General features: G+C 41.8%; 1 protein-coding gene across 11 annotated transcripts in view; it reads right to left on the bottom strand.

The window, feature by feature from the left end:
* Positions 1-21,348, bottom strand: part of LOC146762592 (uncharacterized) — a 66,099-nt gene that overhangs the window by 34,048 nt on the left and 10,703 nt on the right. Inside the window, exons 2-6 of one of the 11 annotated variants that reach the window (XR_014946170.1) lie at positions 21,110-21,231; positions 13,956-14,027; positions 13,409-13,472; positions 11,134-11,251; positions 4,441-7,683 (exon numbers count right to left, since the gene is read on the bottom strand). Coding sequence is in view for 4 of the 11 variants with exons in the window: in XM_085547801.1 (XP_085403927.1) it covers positions 4,977-5,130; positions 7,575-7,683; positions 11,134-11,251; positions 13,409-13,472; positions 21,110-21,123 (459 nt within the window). In the remaining 7 variants the exon portion in view is untranslated. Of the gene's footprint in view, positions 1-4,440; positions 7,684-11,133; positions 11,252-13,408; positions 13,473-13,955; positions 14,028-17,225; positions 19,370-21,109; positions 21,232-21,348 lie in introns of those variants that run through there. The other 10 variants (XR_014946171.1, XM_085547809.1, XM_085547801.1 and 7 more) reach the window with 10 other exon arrangements.

Raw genomic sequence — 21,348 nt, 5'->3', positions numbered from 1 at the left:
AGCCACAAAGTGTTAACACTCTGTAAGGTGTACATTTCCTGAAAGTTGACTTTTGTCAACTTTGCCTTGAAGAATTATAATTAATAATGTTCTACTATTTTCAGTTTAATCTGAATTTTTCATCTTTGTCAGAAACTTCAGTCCTAATTCCCTCTGTTGCAAACCAGAGTACACACAGAGTAATTGTTCTGATTCAATGGAGTTGCAATAGCAAACTGTAACCGGGAACAGTTTCTGGCTCTTCAAACCAATTCTACAGTTGCTTCATATATCCCCCCTGCAATGCTATAAATATTGGTGCTATTTTAGGCTAATGGTGTTTCTCTCTATAAGCCCAGCCCCATCGGAAGCCTCCTGCCCATATTTGGATATGTAACAAAGGACAAATATGACCTTTTTTTTTTTCTTTTTTTTTTTTTAATTCCTTTTAAGTTGTTAAACTTCAACAATAATAAAGGTATTATGTGGAGTCATCTCAAAAATATATCCCATATATCATCCCGAGATAAAGATCTTCGTCTGAGACTTTGTCTGAAAAGGATAATGTTTCACTCCTGGCGCCTGTGAGTCTACTCTTTCTAGCATAATACATATTTGTTATACAGTTACTAGACCTGCCTAGGTACAATGCCCAAAAATCAGTTTGCACTTTTTTTCTTTTTTTTTTTTTCTTTTTCAATTAACAAAGATCATCAGCCCATTGCCTTTTTTCTCTCCATGGTGAATGCTTACCAAAACATTGGGAACTGGTGGAGGCAGTAAGAAAGAGCCTATGTCCCCAAGTGCTATCCATGGAGCACAGGATTGCCTGTAGTCATAGAGCAATTTTGGTATGCTTTAAAATACCCACACAGTTGTTTGCTTTGGTAGAAATTAGGAGAATGGAAATTAGGATGTGCCTAGGTCTTGCAGGAGAGTCAAATGAGAAATCGGTTTATGCAGAGGTTAAAGCTCTGTTGGAATTCTCCTTAAAATTTTCTTGAATTTAGTGTGAATGGAAAGCCCCACATCCCAGCATTCAGACAACACCGAAACATTGCTGGGTGTGTTCTGGGTAAAAAATATTTGGGCGTTTTCATTTCATGTTAAGGTGTTTTCATTTTGGTGTTTAAGAATTTCTCTCAGACACCAGACATAAATACGTACCCTTGTATGTACAAAATAAAAGGGATAAAACTAGAGCAAGAAACCATAGGACTCAAAGGCCTAACCCAAAGATATTCAAAGGGAGTCCACTAAGATTTACTCTTGCAGCCTCATTGGCTGACATGTCCCCTGCAGCCATTGCACTGTCGATGAAATGCACCTTCCAATTGAGGATGCTCCTTTGGGACTGAGGGGCTCTGGGGGTGCTGCCGACAACCAGCCTCACACAGTCACTGCACCAACTTCATCCCATGAAATCCAAGCCCTGTGCTGTGTCTGTGGTGTGGCTTGCCTCTAATCTTCAGCCAGATCCAAGAATCATAAATATATAAACAAGGTAAAAATACAGAACATATTAAAGCAGTCAAATGTGGTATATACTGAAGCTAAGATAAAAATGGTAGCAGATTTTGCAAGTTAAAAAAAAAAAAAAAGTATTAGAGGTTTCTTGTTTATCATGTATAAAGTGCACTATTTGGTGAGTGGTTTCCAAAGCTAATAGCTTTATTAAACTCTTTATAAACCAGGTTGCTTATCTCCTTTATGCTAAGGGCCAGATGGTACAATCTGATTCACACTGCAGATTTCTGCAACTTGGCTTCATTAATGTGGCAGACAGCACTTTCCACACCTCACAGAGGTATGTTCTCATCTTCCAGAAATGGTGCAGCTCTGGAGCCATGTGACTCCCCTGTTTGCATTGGAAGGATCCTTCACAGGGGTGTGATTTCAGCAGAAGGAGGCGAAACAAGCCAAAAAAATTAAGCAGCATGATAGCACTAGAAAAAAAGCAGATCTGGAGGAAAAATTGAGCTCAGGTTAGTGCTGACCTTAGCTTGGAAAATCATATGCTCTCCAACATCCACATCTATACAGCCACTAGGGAGCTGCCTGGTTACATGTGATTTTACCCATCTGTTATTTAAATCACACGCCCTAGCACAAACCCTGGAGCTTGCAAAAATGATGTGGATCAGTGTCATCCCATGGATACTTTTTCTATAAACAGCTGAAAGACTTGGATCAGGAAATTATCCAGACAGAATTACACTCTGACTCCCTTGGTCCAGAACACTGTCTCCAGAACTGGGGTGATGAATATCTGTTGGTTTCCTTCTCTGCCTCGAAAAGTAGCCAATCACTGTTGCGGTGCTGTTTCTTCAAAGGAAACCTACTTCCTTGCTCTCATAACAATCTCTATCAGAGCTGACTTGCAATAGTTGATCTTCTTTAGTATGTCATGGTAAGACTCTCTAAAAATCTGGAAGTGATATCTGACTTAAGCGCATCAGGGAATCCCCTGTAATATTTTATTTTCCTTGTTATCTCTCTCCACCTGCATTGGCTGCAGTTTAATAGCTAGGCAGGGAAAGAAAAGTGTCTTACTAGGTTTCAGTCAATTTTCTTTTGAAGGTAAACATTTAGTCAAGTGTCTTGTTTATCTCCAAGTTCCTTGTACTTTTTTTCTACTTGACTTTCTTATCACTGGGTGTTCTCAGACCTACCAAGTAACTTCTCTGAGTGTTCGCTAAACAAAAGCTGAAGAAAGTTATTGTTTAAAACAAAAATTTTTCTTTTATGTATTTATTTTGGCAGGTGTTACATAAACTATTTTTAAAAAATGTGAAAAGCGTGCTTTTTGTTTTATCAAAAAGATGTGATTTAGAATATGTTACCAAGAAATTTGGGCTTAACTGAAGTTGCCTTTATTCCGTGAATATAAAAAGTTTTTAGCCCTCAAACACAGCAAGCTCACTGCAACAGATGACAGTGGCAGGATAAGATTGGACGTTGCTGTTGGCTTGTTGATGGGCCTTGACAGTGTGAGGAGCAGGATCCTGTTAAATGTGATTCCTTGGAGACTGGGGAGAGGAGAGTTTCCTGTAAAGTAGGCTGGGAAGTCGTGATCTGACTTGTAGAAATATCACCAGGAAGCCAAGGTTCATTATAGGAGAGGGCATAAAGAAAGAAATTCTGAAGAAAAGGGAACTGGGATCTGGATGTTAGGATGACTGAGACCCTTTTCATTTATATTTTTGTCCTTGATATATGTCACTAGCTAATGTGTCAAGGTTGCAGATGTCTAACAAAAGTCTCGGTGCACCTGGAAATCCCCTTAGCAACTGCCACAGTGGGAGGACTCTTCATGGTGCTTGATAAGCTGATGTGCTTTAGTCCACTGGCACACAGTTAGCCCAGAGAGAGGCTGCTCTCATCCAGTATTGTCCAGAGTGAGGCACTTCTGAGCTCAGCCCTCCTCCCAGACCTTGCAGTCCCATTTATTTTTGCAGCTGAGCAAAGAGCTGTACATAACAAGCTCGTCCAAATGTGGAACTGTAGTGCAGCTTGGGCATGCATAGCAGACCAGGTATGGTTTCGTGATTCCTGGCCTGGTTCTGCATGGTTTTAGCTGTCATGGTTTAAAGAAAACCCTTTGGGTGTTTTAATAGTGAGACAAATATTTTACATTTCCTTTTCCAGAGGGAAACTGACATCATATTTTCCTTTCATCATCGAAGGAATATACAGCCATCTCTGAAGTTGTCCTTACGCAGTTCTGAACATGGTGAAAATGAAAAAAAATATTTCTCTGTGAAAGGTAATTTGTAGAGGGGCCACTTCGGTACCAAGCTCTATGGGGAGCATCCCTGGTTGGATTTCAGCCTGGCCACCCTCACCAGGCATTGGCCCAGCGTGGCCAAGTGGGCAGCACATCTGATAAAGACTTGGACTTCCTATGTAGGTGAACAGCACAGGCAAGAAGGCTGATGTGGGACCTGCTGAGAGCTGGGCTTGTTTCCAAGCTGGAGACTCAAACCAAGGCTATGTCAACTCTGTATAAAAACATCACTATACTGCATGTTATCAGGGACTATCAGCTGAATCAAATAGATCTTATGGGAGCTTTAATGCATGCTGGCAAGAAATATTTCTTACCTTGCTGGAAAAGAAATCCATCCCCCTGCAACTTTTCTTTTCTCTTCCATAAATTCAACAATTGAAGCAACACACTGGTCAAAACTTATGAACATGCAGCTCATTTTCCAGTAAATCAAGGTTACTGGATTTTGCAGGGGGACTAAGTACTGAGACATCATCATCTTGGAGCCGATAAAAAAAATATAATATAAAATAAGGTGAAGCGTGAGGACAGTCATGGAGGAGTGATTATTCCTTGTAACGACTCATGAGGAAGGGGATGTCCAGTGACTAACAAATGCAGATTTAGAACAAACATAATGAGGAAGTATTTCTTCTTGAAAAGTTAGTTGTGGAAATCACTGTAACCAAATTATTTGGAAACTTAAGAGGATATTGTGGGCATAATCCTTATAAATAAATACATACATACATAAATACATACATACTTTTTAGGTTCTGTAGTTGTTATTGAACACAGTGTACAGATATAAGCTTTAAGACAATAAGTTTTTGTGTGGCAGAGATAGAGAAGGTGATACCAGGCAAATAGTTGCTCTACATTGGTGGAGTTTTTTTTGTACTAACTCTGTATGGCTGCTGTGGTGTTACAGACATTTCAATTATATTAATACACGTGGAAGAAATGCCTCAGTGACCTTGACTGGTCCGTTTAAGTTGAAGGAATATTCTAGCCATGTGAGAAATTTACATCCCTGTGGAGTAAATGTAGCCATATAGGAGAGGGGAGATGGTGCTCAGAGTACACTGAAGAATAGACAGGTCAGTCTACAACCAGATTTATGTATGGCCAGTAATAACATCAGCAGGTGAAGTCCTGTGCTTTGTCAGGAATGATAACACCATGAACAGCCTCATAATCTTCTGCATGGCACCCTTCTTGCATGCTCTTAGTGTTTCCAGGCTGCCCATCCCTGCTGGCTGTTGTCTGGGTGCTGTGCAGGCACTTTGAAGAGGAGAAAGGCAGCCAGTTGGGAAGCACTCCACTCACCATCCGGTCTCATCCTCTGGTGACTCTTGGGGGAATGGCAGCCAATGAACTTGCTGTGAAAGTTTTGTTTTAAGAGTATTAATCACCACTTCATCTGAAGCAACAGCACTTCTGTACGTGATGTCCTCCATGTCATTGCCAGTCCTCTGAGTCATCAACTCACGGAGGAAATGACTTTGTTTTCTTTTGGCTCTCAGCTAAGCATCCAACATAAGCACTTTCTTCTGGTCCACCTGGCCTCATCATAGCTTTATTTAAAGTTTTCCCAAGGGCTTGTTAAAATCGTGCTTATGTTTTCTTGCCTTATGTTTGTGTAGGTGCTAGGGAGCAGAAATTTCCTGTGTATGCTTTCTTTTTTTTGTAAAAACAACATTTAGAGAATCATGGAAGTGTTCTCTTACCTTAAAAAATTTTTCTCAAGCTTTCATGTAGCCTAAAGAGAACCACAGTGAAAGTATATTAAAATAAAAATGCTTCCCATTTCTCTGTGCCCATTTACACTTTGAAGAGATGGAGAATGATTGTTTGCCTGTTCAAAGACTTCTGATTTTGCTAGTGCTCACCCTCTTGGTCACACAGCCTAATCTTATAGGGCTGCTGTTTTTGAAATTGAAGATGTTGTCAGAGTAAGTTTCAGTCGGTCTCAGACAAGATATGTGTCTCTGAGAAGTTACAGGCTGTGTTACTATCAAGGTGCTTCAAGATCAAGTACTAAATTTGAAGACGGACTGATCAACAGGGGAAAGAAATAAAATAAAGCACAGCATGCGTTGCTTCTGTGTGGAATGAGATCCAAACGAAAAGAGGAAGATCTATCATGGATTTTGTTTATGGGGATGTCTCAACTATGTGGTCTGTAGTGAGACTTCATCAGTCAAACAAAAACAGAGGACGTAAAACCACTTCAGGGAAGTGCTTAGTGTGTGTTTAAATCTCACATTTCCAGCTAATACAAGAAAGACACTGAGGCCCTGGAGCATGTCCAGAGAAGGATAACAAAGCTGTGAAGGGTCTGGAGCACAATTCTTATGGGAAATGTCTGAGGGATCTGGGATTGTTCAGTCTGGAGAAGAGGAGGTTCAGGTGAGACCTCACTGCTCTCTACAGCCACCTGAAGGGAGGCTGTGGCGAAGTGGAGGTCAGCCTCTTCTCCCAGGTAACAGTAACAGGATGAGAGGTAATGGCCTCAAGTTGCACCAGGGGAGATTCGGGTTGGATATTAGGAAATATTTCTTCTCAGCAAGAGCAGTGAGGCAGTGGCACAGTCTGCCCAGGGAGGTGGTGGAGTACCTGGAAGAGCCGTATGGATGTGGCTCTGAGGGATGTGGACAGTGGGCATGGTGGGGAGGGGCTGATGGTTGGAATAGGTGATCTTAGAGGTCTTCCCAAACCTTAAGGATTCTGTGATTCTAATGGTAAGTTTCAGTGTTAGCCTGGATAGATATCATTTAAAGAATATTCTTGAGCTTTTTCTAATTTGAAACCTGAATAAATTATAATTATTTTTTTTTTGCTAAGTTCTTCAACAAACAAGATTCTTTTCTGGGTTACAATCTGTAAGTCTTACCACTATTTTCAGTGTTATAAAATAAATACAATCTGGCTTCAGAGTTCAATCTAACATTTCAAAAGTAGTTTGGTGGTAAAGCAGCTTTTCCTTTCTGTTTTTCTTTTTGAATGAAATATTAAATGCTTGAGAACTGGGACAAATGACTGGGACAAATGTTAGTCCTTGCACCATCTTGTCTATCACCACTTCTTCCAGAGTTACAGAGACTTGAAGAGATTGGTTTAAACTACTGGCATGCTGTCACTCCACTTGTTTTTGTTGGCCTGACAAGTCACCAGCTGCTCCAGTTTGTTGTCATTTCACAAGCATCTCTTGAGGTATTTAAACAAGATTTTTAGTAATTCAGCACCCTGGCTTTTCTTAAGTTACTAGGGCCTCCAATGTTGTGATGATGGCCCACAACATCAGAGGCCCATGTTGATAGTACAGAAGTAGGGGTTGAACCTTCGTACCAATATTCTGTTCCATTTTGTTGCTGTGTATGTGTGATGGTAGCGGAGGGACAGTCTGACACAATGGCATCTGACATGGAAGTGTGTTTGAAGCAAAGGTGTGTCACTGAATTCCTCCATGTAGAAAGAAATGGCATCCACTGACAACTCATTGACAGTTGTTGAACATTTGTGGAGATCAATCACTAGTTTGGTATATGTCTGCTGGGAAAGGACATGCTGGGTCATGGCAGCACCAATCACTGCATCCCTTGCAAGGTTGCTGCTTTGTGGGGACCATAAGTAGCTAGGTTGCAACTAAACTTTAAAGCCATGATCTACACATCATGCTGTGCTAAGATTTCCACAAAACCACATATGATGATCTGAACAACAGATAACTTATTAAGAGAACAATGGCTTCCCCCATTTCCTCAGTAATAAATACAGTCATTGAGAAGTACGGTGCCTCAGTCTGGAAAAGCACTTCACTTACTTGGTAAAGATAAAAATAACGTTGTCATTAGAAAATATTCCCATATTTTCTTCAGGCACTTGCGCTGACAGCCCACATACAGCCTCATCCCCTGCCATGGTTTGGTTCCCTGTGCACAAAAGCAGAGGATGATAAAAGACCAGTCCTACATAATTATTATATTTAATCTGATTTGATTTAAGAAAGCCTGTGTGTGGTGGAGTTTAGGATAATGAGGCAACCATTCAGCATTGACTGTGGAGGCTGGTGATTTTGAAGTTAATCATGTGCCCCATGCCAAGAGTTAGAATGCCGAAATTTGGCACTGAGACAGCAAAAGCCTTAAAAGACTTGGGCTGTTTTACTTGCACTGCAGCTGGGTCTATGAAAATTCACTGTTCACACCTGGCAGTTGAGATAATTGTACTATCTCTTGCAAAAATATAATAGGTGCATTGTTTGACTTTTGAAGAGCAGCAACAAAGTGTAATTGCTGAACTGAGATGTCAGCATAAGAGAATAAAAGTATTGAGGTGAAGGCTTTGATGTGGCGGAGGACAGTGGCACAGACAGCAAGCATTGGACTCCATCCACTTTCTGCCTCTGCATATATTCTTTACATTGCAAATCTCTGTCTTAAATGCAAATAATGCACATTCTGTTACATTGCTGCCTGATGAAGCTGAAAACCAACACGCAAAAACAGGTTGCACTTGTAAAATATACCTTTTCACATCATAGAGAGATTCAGTAGCAGTGGTTTCTACACTTCCAGAAGATCAAATACTCATCAGGTGTGTTGTATGTAACACTTGCAGTTCATTTGCCAGGCACAAATAAAAATGATGACCAAAAAAAAACCAAAAAAGGTGCTTTCTTTCCCCCCTTTCCCAGCCCGTGGAAGCCACAAAATAAGAGACAAAGCACTTGGCCACCACTTGCTGTGATGGTTATGATGTCTATGTGGCAGCACCTGTATGAGAACTATGTGCTGTGCTGAACCCTGTGCAAATCTCAGCAGACTCTTACCCAGAAGATTTATAGTCTCTGAACTTCAGTAAGCAAAGCTACACCTATTAAAGAATTATTTTTTTTTTCTCAAAAACTGGCTGTAGTTCAGTGGGTACAAAAGCTGCGTGGGGGTTCTCTTAATTATTTAAATTCAGTGGTAAAATTATGAATACAGTCTTCCTGGTTGTAAGCCAGGCTCCAGCAGAATGAGGTCTGTCTACACAGAATTTTCCCTCAATATCTTTGAATCGACATCCAACGTATCCTTTCAGTTCAATTAGCGTTGCCTCTTTGGCATATTAAATGTCTGAAAGAGGAATGAAGGCAAAGGGATCAAACAGAGAATACAGTTAAATAATATGGTAGATATGACAGAGTTTTTTTGCCAATGGTCTTTTTACATCTCTGTGAGTGTTACAGTCTGGCAGCAAAGGGGTAGGCAATATTAACATTCGTATCAATACATGCATTTTCCAGTCTTCCACTTGATGCCTGGCAACGAGTCTCCAACCTCTTTTGCAGTGTAGCCACATGCACCTGAAATACCACAGGGACACTCCATACATCAGCCACCACCTAGGTGCTAGCAGTGCACCCGATCTAATACTCAGCCCTGTGCTGGAACAAAATTTTTACTTGTAGCACATGCAAGCTAAGAAGGTTTCCAACATGTAAGTAACTAATCTGTGTGCTAGAAAGTGGGCCTGCATTTCAATAACTGCAAGGCAACCACTGGGTTTTGAAGCAGGAGAGGATTTAGAAAGACTGAGTTCTGACAAGTATCCTGGTGAGGAAAGGAATTCAAGGCAGTTGTGAGCTATAAATATTCATCTCTGACTTTCCAGGCATTTCAGAAGCTTTTCTCTGGGAAAATCCTCAATGGGAGAAAGCTCCTTCAAGAGCCAACATCACCAGATTCACATTGCACAAATATGTGAGTTTTCAGGATGTTGAGCTTTAAAACATTATATATGAGAAGATAACTACTGGGACTAGAACTATTTTTGACCAGCTGGTAATGGAGATAAAATGACTGATGTCAGCAACTACTTTAAAAAGACATATGAGTATATGCTCACTTCTAACAGCCTACTTGTAATAGTCTAGCACAGTCACCATGCTAATCTCTGAACACTTCAGTCAGAATTTTACTTTCATTTAGCCCATCGGGACGTTACAAAATCTATGCATCAGGAAGATGTCTAGAGTAGAATGGGCTTTGTGGAAGTACTTTTTCATCTGCTTAGGAGCTCTGGTTCATGGTAGTACCTAGCTCGCAAGAGTGAGCAGTGGTCCAGCTGTCCCCAGCTGCCCGCTGGCACCCAACCTGAGCAGGGGTATCCCAGCACCAGTAGTGACACTTTCACTGCACTGGCAAAGAGGGGGAAAAAAACAAAGGCAAATATAAAGCAAAAGTTAATTCTCTGGAAGCATGTCACTACCATTTGGGGTGGGGAAAAGAGTAGGTGGATGGCAGGAAAGGAACAAGTGCTAAAGCAAAATTTACTACCAACAAAGATAGCAGCAGATATAGTGTAGTTTAACCACAGAATCCACAGTACATAGCTACTGAGAGTGCCTCAGTTATAACCACAAAATACAGAATCTTTAACCACAGTAATCAGATGATATGGCCAACATTCAGCACAAGGATCTACAACGAGCACCTTGAACAGTGAAAATCAATTTCAGGGACACTCGTTTCAGATGTTTGAACACATCTGCTCTGAGCAGTGCCTCCTCACCACATGAACAGCCGAGCTGCCTTTTCTCAACAAAACTTGTAGCAGATAAGCTTATGGTCTGTGGTGCTGCAGAAAAGGATCAAGACCTGAAGCACTGCATTATGAACAACATATGCCTTGCCACAGGGGTTGCTCTGAACTATGAACTCTCAATCTTTTGGGGAATACATGTGCTTCAGACAGACAGCTGGTCAGAAATAATGTCCTGAGGTGCACATCTGTCCTCAGGTAATTAACCTGAGTTTATTCTAGACCCTGTTAGAGACTCCAGTATGAGTAGGCCATGAGTGAGCTTCAGGTTTTGGATCATGAATTTGGCCCACAGGCCCCCTTCACTACTTTCTATTTGTCTTTGGCCAGACAAAGCTCAGCATTCAGCTCTGCTCCCACCTTCAGGGTGGACCACTCTACCCTCTCTCCATGCTGGTTTTGTGCTGCATTTTCTAGCCACAACGCTCTATTTGAAATGATGTTCCTTGGGAACACAAGTTTGTTGTAGTCAGCAACAGTCAATGTAAATATTTTAAATAGTAATGGGAAGCTTTTCATAGTCTTCAAAGCACTGATCTAAAACTTCCAGCTGCAAATCTCATGTGGTTTACATTAGAACATGATGCTATTACAAGTTGGAATGTAAGGTTAGTTTTAGCAATAAAAGGACACCATTTCTACCTATTTAAAGCTCACTGTATCTTCTTACAGAACAAGTTCATCATTGTTCATAGTGGATTTCTGGAACTCATGTTAAAGAAGTTTGGGCCTTTCATGACCTTTTCTTATCTGAAGCAGAGCACTTTCTGAAGTTAAAGGAGAACATTACTCACTCTGTATCCCAGATATCAGAAATGCCAGATATTGCTTTGTGTATTCTTTGTTCTTTTCTTTGGATGTATGATTTGTCCTCACATGTCTCAAGGCAGATAACAAGATACCTGGAAAAAACTGAGCAAAATTCGTTGTCAAAAAAAAAACAAAACATCCACTAGACGTGAAACTTAATGTAAAAGCTGAGCAGCTACAACTTAGGATAACTTGAGAGTCATTTACATGTTTGTTGAAGAGTCCACTGAGATATTTGAGCTGTGTCTGTATCTACAGTAAACCAACCATGATTCATATAACAAATCAATAATGTATGTTTCCCCTCTCTCCTAGTCCATTGCTTCAGTTTCTGTGACCTGCTGCCAAAAGAGTTTTAAAAGGATGAAAGATGCTTTGTAAGTTAAGAACTATTAATGAGAACTGGAAATGGGATAGAACGAAAATATGTCTTCAGATGCTTTGAAGAAAAGGTCATCATAGTGGGAGATCCAAATTAAAAACAAACCTTCCTCTGGGCCACAGGCAGCACTGATCTGCATGAGGCAGGTGAAGAAACATGTATCTAAGATGCATCAGACAATGTGGGAATTTGTATTGTGCTAGTCAGTGTGAATGACAAGAAAGGATGGGGTGCTGCAGCATCTTTGCCCTCCTTTCTCACACAGTCACTTGGGACATTAAGTCCCCATTAAGACATGAACTGCTGTAAGTTTACAGTTAAGCTCAGTGAGATTGGCACTCAGTGAGCTCAGGATCTCCATTCATCAAGGTAGACTTTGTCCAAAGGATGATTTGCCTCTGTTTGCATACAGGTGAATTGTCAGTATTGTTTCTGAGGAAAAACATTTTACCAAGAAACTGACAGAACAAAGAAGTTAAAAAAATGTGGGGAAACAGTCTTAAGCTGCACCACTGGACAATTGGTGTGAATTTTAGGAAGAATTTGAATAGGTTGTCAAGGGAAGTGATGGTGTCCCCATCGATGAAGATCTGTCCAGACCCATTTTCCCAAAAGTCCTCCACTCCTAAAATCTTTGTCAGACTGATTTGAAACAGAAAAAAATAAGAAAGCTTCTCTGCTCCTCATTTCATCAAGTAAAAATTTTCAAATATTCAAAGGCAGTGTTTTATCCAACACCTAACCCAGGTGGGACCATGGACTATGGTAAAAAATAACCAAAAATATACATCTCAGACCTTGCAGCTTGATTTCTTGGCCAAAGCGCTCAAAATAAATTTGGAGTCAAATAAACACCACATAAGCACTCAAACTCACACTCACTTCTCTTTATTTTCCTAAGGAAAGGGTAAAGTTCAGCTTTCAGAGCGCTGCCAGGCCCTTGCTGAGTCATGTACAGCTGCACAAGTGGATGTCAGGCGGGTGCCAGACCCTGCCCTGAAACTGGAGATCCTTCCGCACAGGTGCAGCAGCAAGAGCCAGACTGAGAGACCCCAGTCCCCTCCCGGCTGCCCCCACCAGTGCCTGTAGTGCATTCAAGGCAAGTACTGCCTTTGGCAAGCCAAAAACTGATGTTGTGTCTACTCGTGTGAATGTGTAGGACTGGGAGGAGATGGAAGTGAGGATTAATGCAGTCCTTGACCTCTGCAGAGGTCAGAAAGCATAAAAGATGGGAATACTGGAAGCAAAACACAACACAGAAGATACTCTTGCTTTGCACAATCAGTGGGCTTCAGCTCTAGTGATGATCAGAGCAAATGGTGTCTGTTTTTACATAGAATTTAACTATGTGGACAAATGAGTGTATATACACATGAAAGAAACCTAGTTGATTCCCCTTCTCATCATTATAAAGCACTTCTACTCACCACAATGGCCCTTCATTTCAGTATTATGGACACAGCTGCTCACTGCTACTGTCCATTCCAGTATTCAAAAACTGAGAATTTGGGTTAAAAACACAGAACTGTTCTTTAAAGAACTAAAATTTCATATGCTTCAAAGAAATGTCTTTCTCCTTTTAACACTGGATCTGTTTTTGCTGCATTGGCAAGACACGACAGTGTCTGGAAACATCTGTTGCTATGTTTATACTAGCAAGTAATTTGGTACAGTAGAAGTATGTCAGTAGATAGAGCATTTGGTGCTGAGTCACATATCCACAATGTGCAGTTAGGGGCTCTTCTTTGAACTATACTGGGTCTGGTTCTGGAGACCGAGCATCCCTATCAAACATGTGGTTCAAAGCTGTCTATGGGACTCATTCTGGGCTTGACTTCTCCTGACCAACCAGGGATAAGAGCACATTTGGTACATACCTGAGGCACAGCTTCCAGATCAGTTGCCTCTGAAAGGAATCCAGCTGCATGTGCTAAAAGAGTCCTGTGAACCAAAACAATGTGCAGCAAGTGGGGATGATGAGAAATTTGCTTAAAAAATAAAATAAAATAAAATAAAATAAAATAAACTTAAAAATATAAACTCATTTTTTTTTTTTTTTTTTTTTTTTTTCCCAGTTGCCTGTTATTTAGGTTCATCTATTCAACCAGTGATGGTCTTTGAGAATATTCTCACTATTCAAAGAAATGGATTTATTTCCATAGTTGCTGCTCTCACTGTGGCTCAGTACTTCCCTGACAAAGCTAGGCAGAGATGTGACACTCCTTGTCTTTGAATTGAGTAAAACAAATAAATGCTGGAGTCTTAGTGGGAAGAGCAGATGGAAAGAGCTACAACAATAAATGAGGAGATGGGAAACAGGTTAGTGCAGTTCACTGGAAATATTCCAAGCTTGCTAGCAAATTGGTTAGTAATTTCAAGATGAAGTCCCAGTATAGTTCAGCGGCGAGGCGCTACCACATTTACTTCCATGTTCAGGCACTGGCTGTTCTCACTGCTCTTTTACCACCTGGTTCTTCAGCTGGATTCCCCACCGACCTGAAAGGAGAACTGAGTTGAAAAAACTGACCCCCAGAAGACTGTGACATTCATTTTGTTAAGAGGATGAACGACTCCTTTCTAATGGCCATCTTATTTCCTTCAGGCAGTTCCATCTCCCAGATTTACTTTAGTGAAACCATTTAAATAAAGTTTAAATCCTCCCTCAGCACATTTGTTCATCTTATGAAAGGTCAACTATTATGTATTCAAAATCACTAGTTGCCATTATTCAGAGCCACTCCATCTGTTCTTCTGCCCTTTCTCTGCAGTCACTGTCAAAAGCATTGTGCTGTGTTTTTTGCCCATTTGGCTTTGTTTGGTACAGATGGAGATGGTGAAAGCAGTGTCTCATGCTTATTTTCCAAGTCTCTTATTAGTTAGTAAGAAATCATTCTTTTACTAATTTTCTTTCTGATTTGAAGTCATCCTTCAGCAAGAAGGAAGAGCTGATGAATTCTGCTAATGAAGTTGTCCTCTTGATTCCTGTGGTACACATGCTCAGACCTGGTGTGAGAGCACAGGATCACCTACTCCACAGTCAAGTGCCTGTCAGGAGGGGAAATTCTAGGAATTTATGTCTCACTTCTCCTACGTGGTGTCTTTCAGAACCAGGTTGAATGCTCTTCAGTGTGCACCTTTACTTTCACACTTCAACCACACTACTCCAGTTCCTGGTCTTAGGTCTGAGTCACAATGTACAGCCAAGTCCTCACAGAAAAGCACACATTAAAAAAAGCAAAGTTTGCACTACTTCTGTACAGCAGTGTAATGATCTGACCAGTACAAAAATCTGTACCTCACAGATTTTACTTATTTTCTTTCTCTTTATTTCATCACTGATGAGTTTGGATGTTGTGGCCATTACTAATAAAGGCAATGACTGCAAAGAAGTGTAGAGGCAGGAGTAGTGCTGATGTGATGAGCAGCCAGTGCAAAGTATTGTAGTAAAAAACAAGGAAGGAAGGGAGGAAAGAAAGGAAAGGAACAATGGAAGGTAATGAAGGAAAGGAAGGAAAGAAAGGAAAGGAAGGGAGGAAAGGGAGGGAGGGAGGGAGGGAGGGAGGGAGGGAGGGAGGGAGGGAGGGAGGGAGGGAGAAGGAGACTCAGAGTAAAATATTTATCTTTTCCTCCTCCATTTTGCACCTGTTTATCTCAATCCTCCTTTCTTGGCTTGTAAAACCTAATGCTTTTCCCATAATATGTGAACAAAATCAGCCTTTCTCAGTTTCTGAGAGAGGATGAGAAAGGGAGAAAGTGAGTGACTGAGAACCACAGCCAGGGTGGGTTTTCACTTGTTTTCGTAGGGCGCAGTAGAGAAAATGAGACTGGCACAGTGCTTCAGTTTTGCCTCTCTTTTCACTGACAGCCTCCTGTAGCACAACACATGGAGCTGGTGGAGCCAAGGGGCTCATTGTTTCAGCCACTAGTGGTGCTCCTTGGTCTGCAGCCTCAGGTGAAGATGTCCTCAGCAGGCAGTGCTGGCAGGGTGCCAGTGGGGTCAGTATGTTTCTATGCTGAAAGTCATGCTCATGGGCACTTATGGCTTTGCGGTCTCAGTTTGCAGTGGGGTTTGCAAGAGGAGGTGTCTTTTTTCCGTGGAGAATGGTAAGTGCAAGCAGAGGCAGCTGCTTGCTACTTGAAATAGCAGCAGAGGAACTGGTATCTTGAGATGTTCAAGTCAACACAAGTTGGCCTTGCAAATTTTGAGCGCCAGCTTGCAAGTGTAAAATTATCCATCTGACGCAGGAAGTGGATCACCCATGCCAGTAAGTGAAGTTCAGTGAAGGTGAGATGACTCAATACAGCACACTGAGACCTGCCATGTTCCTGAAGAAGTGGTTTCTTTTCTGCCTCCCACCCAGACAAGCCAGGACGGTCACACTTTACAGTTAGCATTTCCAGCAGCTGCTGCTCAGTGCTACTCAAGCCTTGCAACAAGGAGAAAGAGAATGAAAGAGAGAGAAAGAGAAAGAAGAAGTGCATGCACTGCCCTGCTCCTTGTGGCAGGTGTCAAGGGAGAAAGTCTTCCATTGTGCCTTCCATGCTATTGGGAGGTTTTAAGTTAGTCATTCATGGTGATATAATTAATTAAAGGGAGAGAATGAGTAATTTTTAGAAGCTGCTGGGTATGCTAGTAATGACATATAGCGATTAGAAATGAAAAAGATTAGAGGAAAAATTGTGTAGTCTGTGTAATCACTTTCACTGTTGGCTTTGAGTAGTTACTCAGTTCCCCTTATTTATTTATTTATTTGTGGGAATTATTCATGTGTCAGAAAAGAAAGCATGACATAGTTGTAAATATAAGAAAATATGATAAAAGATACGTCTAATTCCTAGTGGAGTACTTAGGTGAAGACATAAGAGATGTCTAAAAACATTATGTAACTGAGATGAGCCTTTTTTCCATCTTCTGTCTTATATACTGAGTTCTGATGAAAGAGTTCTGGGCCATCTTCTCTGCTACTGATTGGGCTGATCTGGCAGGTGCTTTGGATATCACACATCAGCTTCTGTCTTTGAAAGGACCCATCATTCTTGTAAGTACAGTCTGGCTGGTGTAAAACGTAAAAGTTTCTTTGCTGGCACTACATAAACAGACATCTGTACTGTAGATCTCTTTAAAACCTAATAGACATTGAGATGTGGGGAATATCTGAAACACCTTCAGGGGCAAGTAAGCCAGAATTGAGGAGGGCACTCTGGCAACAGGTGTGACTGTCTGAAGCTTCCTACCACAGCAAGCAGGTATGAAAGAGTACTGTGAACGGAGAGTTTTCCTCCTTGTGTTGTGGGCTTTTAACTCAAACACGTGGGAATATGGTCTTTTCTCTCCACTGAAAGCAAGAAACAAGACCTCAGTTATGAGGGACACCAGCATGCAATCCTCTGCATTGTAGTCCAGCACAGCAAGTTGCTAATGCGGTAAGAAATGGGAATATCCTGCTGCCTCCTGGACTTTGGATGTTGGGAGATACCTGTTTATAGAAACATCTTCTCATGACAAGAACGTGCTGGTTTGCATCAGTCTTCTCCCAGTGACAGGGCAAGACACCCAGATATGAGAGTGTGACACAGGGTGAACTTCATGGGCAGGAATGGCCCCATTCCTCGAAGTATCTCTTTTCTAATGAAGACACTTTCACCTTAAGCCTGACCAGCAGAAAGAATATTGGACAATTAGGCCGGAGGGTCAGTAAAAGGCTGGTGGCTGTCCTTTTCCCAGTCTCTGGGATCGTGCAGGATACTTCTCCATGACTCAGAACATTTGCCTGGGTCAGCTTCTGCAGGCACAGTCCACACAGATCATAGACCCTCTTGAGTCAACAGGAAGTCTTTGTTATGCCTTCAGTGCAGGCACCAACCTTTCTGGCCCACGCTCCTTGCTCTTACATTAAACTCCTTCTTGGGATTCTAGGATTACCAAACCTTCTTTCAACAGAACAAAGATTTTCAACATACTCTGCCCAGAGGACACAAGTTTACCTTCCCATGGGGACTTCTTTTCTCATGCTGAGAGAAACAGAAATCCGTTATGTCTGAGTTAGGAAACACCCATTAGCCACTGCTGTAGCCCATTGGAGAGTAAATGAAGTGTAGACACTTCAAGAGGCATTCTGACACTTTTCAGCTGATGTTTGAATGCTGGACATCAGTTTGTCCCTTGCCCAACTCATCCTCTCTGTTTTCAGTATTCCATTTCCTCTCTTGTTTTCATGATCTTCAGATCACTGTGTATATTTGTGGAAAATAGGAGGTTAACATCAAACTAAGACTGAAAACTAAAGCAGTTTGTGTTCTGAATATTTTGGTAATATTTCAATCTGTGTGGGGGCTTTCCAGGTGGTTTCCTATGGACGTCAACAGTATCACAGCAAAAGCTGATTGCTTTTTAACACGTGTGTGACTTCTCATCACTTTTTATTTAAAAGAATGGTTTGTTCCTGCTAGACTGTCTTCCATGGAAATTATGCAAGATTTTCATTAAATAAACGCCTTTAAATCTGAGCCTTATGGACCTTCCCACTCATTCATTTTCTCTCTCTACTTCTTTTTTTTTTATTATTATTATTTATTTTATTTTTGGTAAATTACTTAATATTAGAGCTGCTCTAAAGATTTTTCTCAGCCTTCCATCCAAAAAACCCTGTTGCATCTTCACACCAGACAGTTCTGCCTGCTTTGTCAAATGCCTATTTTGTTTAGTACTGCTCTGAGCTCAGAAAGCCAACTGGTCTACTTGGTTTGACCACTTTGAAGGAAAGTATTAGTAGTCCATACATCAGCCTGTTTATAAGCAGCCCTTGCTTACTTTATAAAGTACTTTAAAAGAGTTTTTGGACTTATGGATCCGGAGATGAGAATAGTTAACATACAGAATGCCTGTTAGAAATAAAATTTGACTTTTTATTCTAGAATTCAGTAGTCATCAAAAATGTGGCTTTCTGTGTAATGTCATGAAACACAATCAAACCACAACTTATGTGAATCAAGGGATCATCAACTGACTGTTGGCCTATCAATGGTGATAAACGAACAATTCCTTTTAAAACTGCATTTATATTCTAATAGGCATATTGATTTTAAAAAGCCCACACCCCGGTGCTACATTTGCCTGAACACCAAGAGGAAGCTCAGGGGAGATCTCACTACTCTTTGCAACCACCTGAAAGATTGTGGTGAGGTAGGGGTCAGCCTCTTCTCCCACATATTAGTGATAGGATGACAGGGAATGGCCTCAAGCTGTGTCAGGGAGGTTTGGGCTGGATATTAGGAAACATTTTTTTCTCAGAAAGCGGTGAGGCGGTGGCACAGGCTGCACAGGGAGGTGATGGAGTCACTGACCTCAGGGATGTTCAAAGAAAGGGTAAATGTGGCACTGAGGGACATGGTCTGAAGTGGTCACAGTCATGGGCTGATGGTTGGACTGGATGATCTTTAGTGGTCTTTCCAACTATAATGATTCTGTGATTCTATCATTCAAAGCTTATGGTATAGATCTGTATTTTGCATCCTCATTGCTTGAGGTGTTCTTCTATCCCAGCAAGACTTGGGACACCTTGTTTCCATAACAGCTCTAACGTGAAAATATTTGTACTTGTGTTAACCTCAGCTCGTACATGCCTCTCTGAGGTAGACTGTAATGCTCTTATCTTCTCACCCATCCCAGATCTCAAACCACAAACTGAATTGACTCAGGCTCAGAGAGAGTGCTGTGACCAGGAACAGGGTGGTGACTTGGTCTCCGGTCTCTAGGGAAGGAGATGCTGCTCCACACTGAAATTTCTGTTGTGCTCAACAGGCTACAATACATCTCTGTTTTGCCAAAAACAGTGTTCCTGCTCAGAAAAAAAAAAGGTAGTCAAAATGAGAACAAAAATCTGCTGTGTTCTCCTATTCTTTGTTTAGTCTATGCATATGGTTTTACAAGATTTTTAACTTGAAGTTGATGATATTCTGCTGAACTGTGAGGGGGAGGACAGCTGCAATGCTCTCACTCCCTTTCCTACCCTCCTACAAGGCACCTACAAGGCACCGTGCATCCAGCTCCCAACAAGCATGCAGCAGTGGATCATGGCAGCATGGCATGTTATTGCTGTGGAGCAATGATCCTCTGGCAGCCACTCCTGGGACCAATTACTTGTCCTTGCTGCAGGTGGGTGGCTGCCAGCTCTCTGGGGCTATGTTCGACAGGGCTCTGCAGACAGAAGCCAGCCTGGTCCTCCAGACACACGCACATGGTTCCTCATGTCAGAGCTGCTGCTAATGGCACAATTAACTACCCAGGGACTACTGAGGCTCTTAATTAGGTAAACAGCGCTCTGCAAAACAATGAGCACCCGGTTGTACGTGCAACAGGTTTGTGTCAGGCTGCAGGGAGGTGAAGCTTCTGCCTGCGAATGGAGGATCTGCTGAAGGTCTAATTTAGGTGGTGGAGCTGTAACTCTGCTGGGAATTCTAATTCACACAGAGGTTAAAATAAGTGCTAGAAACAGCTCAACAGCTCTCAGAGACACCCTAGGAATGTTTTAAGTGTTTCATTGTGCACAGAAAAGATGACTTCCTTAACTGCTGTCTAGTTTTAAGTGGAAATCCTTAGAGACAAAAACCAGGGGGAAATTACAAAGTGTTCTGCATTTTTTATGTGATATAAGGCCTGATGAAGTGTATGACACTAGTAGAAAAATAATATAAAATCCTGCAGCCCCCTCGGAACTGCCCTCTGTTCTTGGTACTGCTGAGGTCCCAACTTGAACATGGTGTTCAGTTTTAGGCCGCTCTCTTTAATACTTGGAGGCTTGGGAGCGTGTACAGAAAAGGACAACAAAGCTGTGAGGGGTGTGGAGCACAAGTCTGATGGAGAGTGGCTGAGGGAACTAGAGTTGTTCCATCTGGAGAAGAAGAGGCTCAGGGCAGATCACATCACTCCCTACAACAACCTTAAAAAGAGGTTGTGGCAAGGTGAGGGTTGGCCTCTTTTCCTGGGTAGCATCAATAGAATGAGAGGAAATGACCTCAAGTTGTGCCAGGCAAGGTTGGATGTTAAGAACTATTTCTTTTCAGCAAGAGGAGTGATGCAGTGTCACAGGCTGCCCGGGGAGGTGATGGAGTCACCGTCCCTGAAGGTGTTCCAGAGGCATGTGGATGTGGCCACTGGGCAGTAGGCATGGTGGGAGTGGGCTGATGGTTGGACTGGGTGATCTTAGAGGTCTTTTACAACCTTAATGATTTTATGATTCTGTGATTCAATGATTCACAGATGCCTCCTCACTATATTTGGAGAAATGAAATCCACCATCTTAACTTATTTATTTTACCCCTGTAGTCTGCTATCACTTAATCCTGAGTGTTGAAAGAAACCCCACAGTGTTAAGCTGGTATTGGCTGGCTGAAGTTTAAGCTGAGGTTTTAATAGGAGCCTGAAGGAGCTGAAGATCCGATCATCAGGATTTAAGCCCCCAGCTCCCAGAGACTTCTCTTTAGTTAAGTTTTGGATCTTGTTTTGTCTATATATTCCAGGGCTCCTTTTTGCATCTCCCACACATGGACCCCCACAAATTCCTTCTCTGGATACCCACCTGTGCAGCACCATGAAGCAGCAAGCAGGGCAGGGGTGATGGAGCACAGTCTCTGTTAGAGCAGCGCCTCTGGCAGATAGGAGAGCTTGCTGATGTACTGCAAAGTGTTCCACCGTGTGCTGCTAATTAAAAGAGAATGTCAGGAGCACTCTTGTCGTGTGTCAGAGGTCAGCAAACAGTATCTCTGTGGTACTGAGAAATTAGAAATCTCTTCTTTCTGAGTGCTTGTTGCTAGCAGG

This window comes from Coturnix japonica, chromosome 1, assembly GCF_054131305.1.
Source record: "Coturnix japonica strain WE chromosome 1, WE-NBRP24, whole genome shotgun sequence".
Classification (NCBI taxonomy): Eukaryota; Metazoa; Chordata; class Aves; order Galliformes; family Phasianidae; genus Coturnix; species Coturnix japonica.
This window is presented reverse-complemented; position numbering and strand designations above follow the sequence as displayed.